The sequence below is a fragment of the Maylandia zebra genome, linkage group LG22, assembly GCF_041146795.1.
Source record: "Maylandia zebra isolate NMK-2024a linkage group LG22, Mzebra_GT3a, whole genome shotgun sequence".
Taxonomy (NCBI): Eukaryota; Metazoa; Chordata; class Actinopteri; order Cichliformes; family Cichlidae; genus Maylandia; species Maylandia zebra.
This window is the reverse complement of record NC_135187.1, coordinates 3,859,697-3,867,790: the sequence shown is the minus strand read 5'-3', so window position 1 is coordinate 3,867,790 and position 8,094 is coordinate 3,859,697. Positions and strand designations below refer to the sequence as shown.

The 8,094-nt window shown below is 39.1% G+C and overlaps 1 protein-coding gene across 1 annotated transcript; it reads right to left on the bottom strand.

Annotated features, from left to right (window-relative positions):
- Window positions 1–513: 513 nt before the first annotated feature.
- Window positions 514–6,151, bottom strand: tpi1a (triosephosphate isomerase 1a). The gene is made up of 7 exons (XM_004569717.5): window positions 5,962–6,151; window positions 4,505–4,628; window positions 3,521–3,620; window positions 3,230–3,347; window positions 1,898–1,983; window positions 1,353–1,440; window positions 514–1,200 (listed from the first exon to the last, which is right to left on the bottom strand). The coding sequence occupies exons 1-7, from the start codon at window positions 6,071–6,073 to the stop codon at window positions 1,082–1,084; spliced, it is 747 nt and encodes a 248-aa protein (XP_004569774.1). The 5' UTR covers window positions 6,074–6,151; the 3' UTR covers window positions 514–1,081.
- Between the last annotated feature and the right edge of the window lie 1,943 nt (window positions 6,152–8,094).

The window sequence follows — 8,094 nt, the reverse complement described above, 5'->3', positions numbered from 1 at the left end:
TTATTTAAGTGAACTGAAGCTATTTACCAGATTAAAATTGTTTTTTACATTTTCTAAAACATGTATTAAATCAAGAGGATTTATGAAGAAAACCAGTTTTAAATGATTAAAAACAGCCTGGGCAGCAATACATGTGACTAAACAGACTCAATCAACTTGTCAACCAACACATGTATTTGATCAGATATGACATCGGTCAGCACAGACCCAGAAAGCAGAGCGATTTCCTGTGATGATAACGGAGCCAGCTCTGTTGTGAACTCGTGATAGAGCCAACAGTGAAAACGTTTGTGTCTGACATGATGAGTTAAAAAAGAAGAACAAAAACGCAATATGACCCTTTAAAAAAACCTTTTATGAAGTACTAGTTTCAAGGATTCTATACTAATCAAATATTATTCTAAAAAAATATAAATGCAAAGGAAAAATGCTTTAACTTGTTTTAACTGCTCATAAGTCACATTTAGGTTTCTTTAAAAGCATTTGAAAAGGACAGTAAACCACAAAATAAAATACACTTTTTCCACATTTATTTATTTTGTCTTTTTACTTCTTGCATCATTTATTTCCCTGATTTCTTCAGTCAGTGTTAAACCACAACTCCTCACAGCTCAGTACCTGCAGACATCTTTGTTTTATCATTTCAAGTAAATTCTGTCTGAAACTTTATTTGTTAAAGACCTAAAGTATCAGTTAGTGCAGTTAGGTGAGACACATAAAGTCAAACACATGAAGCAGCCTGGGCTGACCGATCCCCTGATTCTCTAAGTTCACCTCAGTTTAGCAGCAAATAAAGAATTTAAAAGGAAACTTTACATGGATCACATGAATCACATGCCTCAGTGGATTTCCAGTTTTTAATCTTAATTATCTAAAGTTTCCTTATTTATTGAAGTCAGGAAAATAAAGAATGGAGTGAAAAACATCTTTTCTTAAAGGTATTTAGTAGTTTAAATATTCAACAACCTCCTCTGGTTTAACTGGATCAGTCAGCCCAGTTTGCAGAAACAAGGTGATACACGGTGCAGATCTAAAGGGCAGGGTGTTTTCCATCGATCCTGCTGTAGTAGTTGTGCATTTGTTATGCACGTGCGTTGATGATGTCGACAAACTCTGGCTTCAGAGAGGCCCCGCCCACCAGGAAGCCATCCACATCGCCCTGAGACGCCAGCTCTCTGCAGTTTGCTCCTGTGACCGAACCTGGAGAGAGTGGCAAAATTAAACCGACCTGTGACGTCTGCAGAGGTTGTACATGTTAATAACACCATTATTTCATGTATATGAAATTGTTGCACCATCATTGAACCTAACACAATCCTACTGTAAAGTTTGCTTTAGTTATGCTCACTGACCTCCGTAGATGATGCGTACAGAGTCGGCCACATCATCGGAGACATTTGCTCTGAGCCACGCCCTCAGCTTCTCGTGGACCTCCTGAGCCTGCATGCATTGATTAAAATGAGACCTATGCATAAATGAATGCTCCAAACCTCAATGAATTGAAGCGATGCACAATAACATGAGAGACTGATGAAGTCATACAGAAAATACTTCATACCCTGTGTAAACTCTCTTTTTCACATGTGACTGCAAAACTAAAAAGACTAGAAAAAAATGAGTTTGTGTTCATGAACAGAATCATTAAACAGTCACATCTTCAAAATCAACTCCCAGGATTCATTTCCACGGAGCACAGACTTAAATCATATAACAATTATGTTACGTGTGCAGCCGATTTGCCCGTGTGTGCAGTTATGTAAAACTAGATATTAAAACATGACAAAGATAAAAATTGGAAATAGGGCTAAACATCCCACTGGACTGGATGTAATGTGAGAAGTTATGATTATTTATGTGCTCACTTATGGGCCTTGTAGTTATGTGGCTGCGGTATTACCTGCTCAGGTGTGGCTGTCTTTCCTGTGCCAATGGCCCAAACAGGTTCATATGCCAGCACGACATTCCCCCAGTCTTTTACATTCTCTGCAACCAAACATCATTCAGGCATAAACATCGATAAGTAACGGTGTGATCGCAGACCCGCATCTACAATCCATTCTCAAGGTGCTTTATCAGCTGCCACCTGCAGCCAGTCATTTGGGCTGCAGCAATATCATGTTAAAGACCTGCAAAGTCTGTATAAAGAATATGGAAGGATAATGGTGGAAAAGACAACAGTTTATCAGCCGAGAGGCCACATTTCACATACATCACAATGCCATAAAACAGGATTATGCCTGACCTCTACCTTAATAATTAACATGGTTATCATTTCTTCAAAAACAAATCTGTCTGGTGTGTTTCTTCTTTAAAAGGTTTTCCTACCTTTCAGAAAGAATAAGCAAACCTTAGTATGCAAACTCAAAAGGTCCTTTCTGATCAGGCAACATCCTAAAAGCAGACCACGGCTGCAAGCTGCCATCAGTTCTCCACCTTTGTTGGCTTTAAAGCTGCAAAGCCTGCTTTAACAGAGGCAGCTGTGTCTGTTGAAGGCAGAGACCACTGACCTATTTACATTTTAAATCAGCACGTGGCCTACTTTCAGTACAGAAGCAGAATACAGGAGGCCAAGATGGAACCAGGGAAAAGATCATCAATCAGGTCTTGTAAAGCCTCAGTGCAGACAGAACAAATCCAGAAGCAAAAGGAACTCGTTTTTCTATCTTTATGCACAGAATAAAAACAGAGTAGAATCCAGCAGTTCACTTTTATGTTTCTGTAACAGTTTTTTTGTCATTATTCATAATCAGAGAAACATTTGAACCATTAAATAACCAAACTTTTGATCTAAAGAACATAATAGTACAAAAAAGGTGTAAATACATCCGATTTATTTCAAACTGCTCGTTTTCCTTCAAAATATTATGTAATGAATCTCGTTATTAGTTATTACAACTTTGTTTAAATGAAATATTTGAGTAAATAACTAATTATTTTAATTTTACATATATATGTACAAAAAGTACAAACATAATAGCGCAACAATAATCATGAATAATAATAATAATAATAAAGTAATAAAACATTAGAATAAGAAACTTGAGAAATGAATGACTTATTTTTTTTCCTGTAAAGGTAAAAACAAAGTTTTAGCCATAAAAAAAGATGCAAAAATAATATAAAGCAGAAAAGCTAAAATAAAACTAAAAAAAAAAAAACAGATCATGAAAGCCCAGAATAAAAAAAAAAAAAAACAAAGAAAAAATGTTAATATTTCTCTTGTATTTACCTGCAATGACCTGCGTCTGAGCATAGACGACTTCTTCGGTGGTTCCTGCCTCTCGCTCCTCCAGCTTCTCACCAATGCAGGCGATCACACCCAGATCGTTCTCCAGAGCATGAGCCACCTGAAACGGCAACAAAGTCAGAGTCTACCTGCACGAACAAGCTGCCATCACTGTGGTGGCATCAGATGAACATATGAACCTGTTTTATGCTGATACAAAATTCTGTTGTGCAAACTCTTACAAAGAAATGTGCCCTTGAAATCCAGATAATTGGAAAGTTCTGTGATTCTCACCTTCTGGCCAATCAGCTCATCACTTTCCCCAAACACATGACGGCGCTCCGAGTGTCCCAGGAGCACCCAGTCTGCCCCGCAGTCCCTGATCATGGCTGGGCTGGAGGGAGAGGAAACATGTAGGACAGCCCATGTCAACTCTACGTATATTGACGTGAAAAATTTTAATGCAATTTGGCTCTTGAAGTTCCTTTTTTTGTTAGGGATGGTTTGTTTTTTGTTGAGTACAATGTTAAAATAAGTTCTTTAAAGAGCAAAAAATTATTTAATATGAAGGCAATGTGAGCAGAGAGTCCAAACATGTTGAAGGATTAGCTGTGTTAGTTCAGTGAAAGAGTTAACACTAGCAGTCAAAAATAAAGAACAAATTATTTCCTTTCATATGTGCAAAATGTGCACAAACTTGCTGACGTCAACAATTTAATTTGTTTTCCAGTGAGTGTCTCATAGAGCAACTAGTTTAAATTATGCTCAGCAAGCAAAACAAAAAGGTGGAGGAAGGAGAAAAATCAGGAGCAAGAACAGGACTTTGTATGTGAGAGAGAGACTTTAAAAGCTGCTCCACTGGAACTGATTGTTGAATAAGAAACTCTATTAATGAGTGTGTTTGTTATGCAGTGATCCATCCCGTCAGTTTGTGAGGACCTGTGGCTGATGGGATTCTCTCTTTTGCCCCATGTTTATGGACATTACAGCTGTCTTTCTTGATGTTATGAGTCTATAGCACAAGCTTAAATAATAACCTCTGGATGTGGTCGCTGTCCGTGGTGCTGATCAAAAACTGTAATGGTTCTATTGATATTATCTTTACACAAATTTTGTGTGTGTGTGTTTGTGTATGTGTAAGAGAGACAGCAAATGGGAGATGCTGTGTTTGCACCTGTACAACATAACAGAAATAATATCCGCCCCGAGGCCGATCACAGAGTGGGTATGCCTGTGAGCACAGCATTATATATAAAGTATTTGAGTTAGGAGAGATACCTGATCTCTCCAGTAAACGCTCCCTTGGCCACCTTGTAGCAGTTCTGTGCTGCGACGGAGATCCTGGGATCCAGATTGGATCGGGCAAAGTCCAGGTAGATGGAGGGAGCGGCACAAACCACCTCTGAAATCAGACAGAATGACTGGTGTTTGCTGTGATGATTGTCTGAGTTTTACTTTTATTCATTAGTTAAACCAGTGTAAAAGCTCTAAGAGCATTATTGTTGATGTAAATGCTTCTTTGCTCTGATCGTTTTCAACTGTTATACCTGAATAAATGAAGGGAAAACCTGAATTCTGCATTTACAAACACCTACTGCATTTGAAACAATCCGGAGACCCTGAGAGGCAGTTAAATGGACATAGAGCTAAACTGTGATTCTGGCTGGAGACTGAAATGATTTCATCTAACTGAAGATTACGATTGCTTTCATCACCAACCGCCTCCAGCAGCCTGCCTCATTTTAAAGACATTAAGAAACAGTCATGAAGACACTGTAAGAGAAAATAAATTAATGCAGAGCTGCTTAAATATAGCAAAGAGAATCGGTTACTTTGGTCAATAATTATTTAACACAGAGAAACTGTGTGTTTTAATCATCGTTTCATGCATATGTATCTGTTCTGTTCTGGACTGCGTGAAAGCAAAAGAAAAGAATTCATTTTTAAAAAGTGCTTTATCTCAATTGTCTGGTTTTAAAAACTCCTTGAATAAAATTTGAGTAGTTGCACACTCCTATGTACAAGCCCTTATCATAAGCATATGTTGTTGTTCAGTGATGCAGCAGGCTTGTTCTTCAGTAATTGAGCCTACATGAGCATGAATGAGTGTGTGAAGACAGGCTAAAGACTTTGTTTTTGCAACAAAAAAACAACAACAACAAAAAACATCAGTGTGTAAAAAGTAAATAAACTGCTGGGTCACACAGTTTTATGTCAGAGTACAGCATATTAGTACAAAAAAATCCTTGATTCAAAGATTTGGTGTTCAGTATTTGGTTCTTTGTCTACTTTAAGTCAGGCGCTCTAAAACGACCAAACTGAAAACACAAATGAGCCTCAAAAATGTCTGACTGGTGGAGGGAACCCAAGCTGTGAACTGTGTGAAGACACAGGGACTGTTCACAGACTCAGTGGACTAACATCAGCTGTCAAGCACAGCAATAAAAACCATGATTTAGGTTCCATTTGATGGGGAAAAGTACGAAGAGGCAGAAAATTAATTCCTCAAAGTGAAGTGAGAGAATGAGGCCTTCATGTGACGCCTCCTGATCACGTGACTTTCAATGTCACTGTGTCACCTGTGAAGCATCAGCAGCATCCCCCCCCCCCCCCCCCCCCCCCCCTCCTCCTCTGTCAGCCCCTCCCACGTCACCAATCACAATCGCTTTTATTGATCCCCTCTAACCGCCACACACAGTCAGTCAGCGGTCCCGGCAATAATCTGGGGCTGTTACCGGTCTCGTCGTGCAGGCTGGCGGTGTTCAGGGTGCTGATGAGCTCTCCAAGACTCTCTTTGTTCCCGTTCATCTTCCAGTTTCCACCCACGAAGAACTTGCGAAGCGCCATGGCCGGCGAATATTAGCTGGTAGCCGGTGAGGAGAGGAGCTGGAGTCCGGCCGGTGTGCAGGTCAGGTGATGCCAGAAATATCAGCTCCAAACACCGGCAAACGTCCTTCTTCTTCTGCGTGGGATTATGAAGGCAGTCGCAGAGCTTCACGGGACGTTACCTCCACCTGCTGTACAGAAGTTGTCCTTCCCACCATGGATGCAAAAGTATAAAGTACACGTACATTCACGGGGTATTCTCATGGAAACCGCTCAGAAATGTTAAGATTTTGCATTAAGCTTCTCGTGGCATTTTTTGTTCGTTGTTTCTGTTCTCTGGTTGTCTCTACTTTCAGTTTTATTTTTTCCAATAAAAAGAGACAAAAGACACAAAGTCAAACATGAGTGTTGACAATATAACAATTTTATTGTTATTTATATTTTCAGTAATATTGTTATTGTGAATCACTTTGGGCATGATGATCATGTAAAATAAACCGTTTACACAGGATTTAAATGGATGGAACTTGGAATAATCAGACCTCCTTTAAAGTTATCAATATTTTACTTTGGTCAGTAATATTTAATTGATTCAGTTCACAGTAATTATAATACCTTGAAAATATATTTTCCAAATTTACAATCATAATATGTAAAAATTGGATGTTTTTATTGTGAAAATCATGCCAAAAATACCATAAAATCACAAGCAAGTCATTACTGTAACATTATATTCTGTCTAAATTATACATTTTGCTAAATTGTACCTTTATGTACCAAACTTTTGACTATTCAGAAAACTCGTACCTTACATGACGTTTATGTTTGTTAAATAACTTAAATCCATCCATTCTCTTCTGCTTGTCCAATTCAGGGAGAGGCGGGATACACCCCGGACAGGTCGCCAGTCTGTGGCAGGGCTAACACATAGAGACAGACAACCATTCACACTCACATTCCCACCTATGGGCAATTTAGAATGACCAGTTAGCCTAATCCCACTAATAGTCTTTGGTCTATGGGAGGAAGTCAGAGTACTCAGAGAGTTCCCACACAAACTTCACACTGAAAGACCCTGGCCTGATGGCGAGTTGAACTCAGGACCTTCTTAGTAATGTGAGCAGTGGTCTTTTTGTGAGCTTTTTAAACTTTTTGAATGATATATATATTTTTTTTAATTTAGCTTCTCTTCATTGATTTTCTGAAAGAGAATGGAGGTTTTCTGGAACAACTTCAATGACGCCCAAAGTGCATAGAGAAGAACAAGGGTCTGAAGCTCCAGCAACACTTATAGTATAAAGAACAGCTTTATTATTTGACCAAGGCTGTTTCGGCCTGTGGCCTTCATCATGATCATCCATCCATCAGGTCGTTGTCTTCATTGGTTGACTGTACATTTTAGAATTTACTTTAAAGTTTTAGTTTTTCCTTTTAGGGTCCTTGTTAGGTTTATATTGTTGATTGTCATTTATGCTTAGAAATATTTAACCATATATGCTTAGAGGTGTATAATCGATTGTGTAGTGATAGGATGTGTGATCCTTAATAGTCTGCAAAGGCTTTGTGTGCATTCCAGAGTGTTCTGGCATTCACACCCACATCCTGGGAGCATGGGAGAGGTCGTACCTTCTCTTATTGTTTTATGGTAGGATAAACGTATATGTCAGTTTTAGTCTAAGTGCCTTTTGTTTAGATGAACTGCTGGACTTCCAGACCAGCAGGTTTAGGGAAGTCTTTATGGGGTCACACACTGACCCCCCCCCACACACACACACACACTTACACAACGCACAGGCAAGGTACTCTTTGTGTGTATGTATACATCGTATGCTAATGCACCTATGCATATTCATGTAACCTCAATAAAAGAGCAGTGTTACGGGGGAGCAGATGAGAGCAACTGGGGTCAAGCGAAGGGACGGCGTTTGTTCACTTCTCTCCCGTGCATGAGAAACATAAAGAACTTTGCCTACTCGTGTCTTGCTTTGCTGTGTAATTAAATTGTCCTTAACGTTCCAGCGAATAGGTTTATGCTACAAACC

Coding starts and splice junctions, on each gene's coding strand:
- tpi1a (XM_004569717.5), bottom strand. CDS start 6,073: ATGGCGCTTCGCAAGTTCTTCGTGGGTGGAAACTGGAAGATGAACGGG. Junction 3,348..3,520: donor ATGAGCTGATTGGCCAGAAG/GTGAGAATCACA, acceptor TTGCCGTTTCAG/GTGGCTCATGCTCTGGAGAA. Junction 1,441..1,897: donor AGACAGCCACACCTGAGCAG/GTAATACCGCAG, acceptor CAATGCATGCAG/GCTCAGGAGGTCCACGAGAA.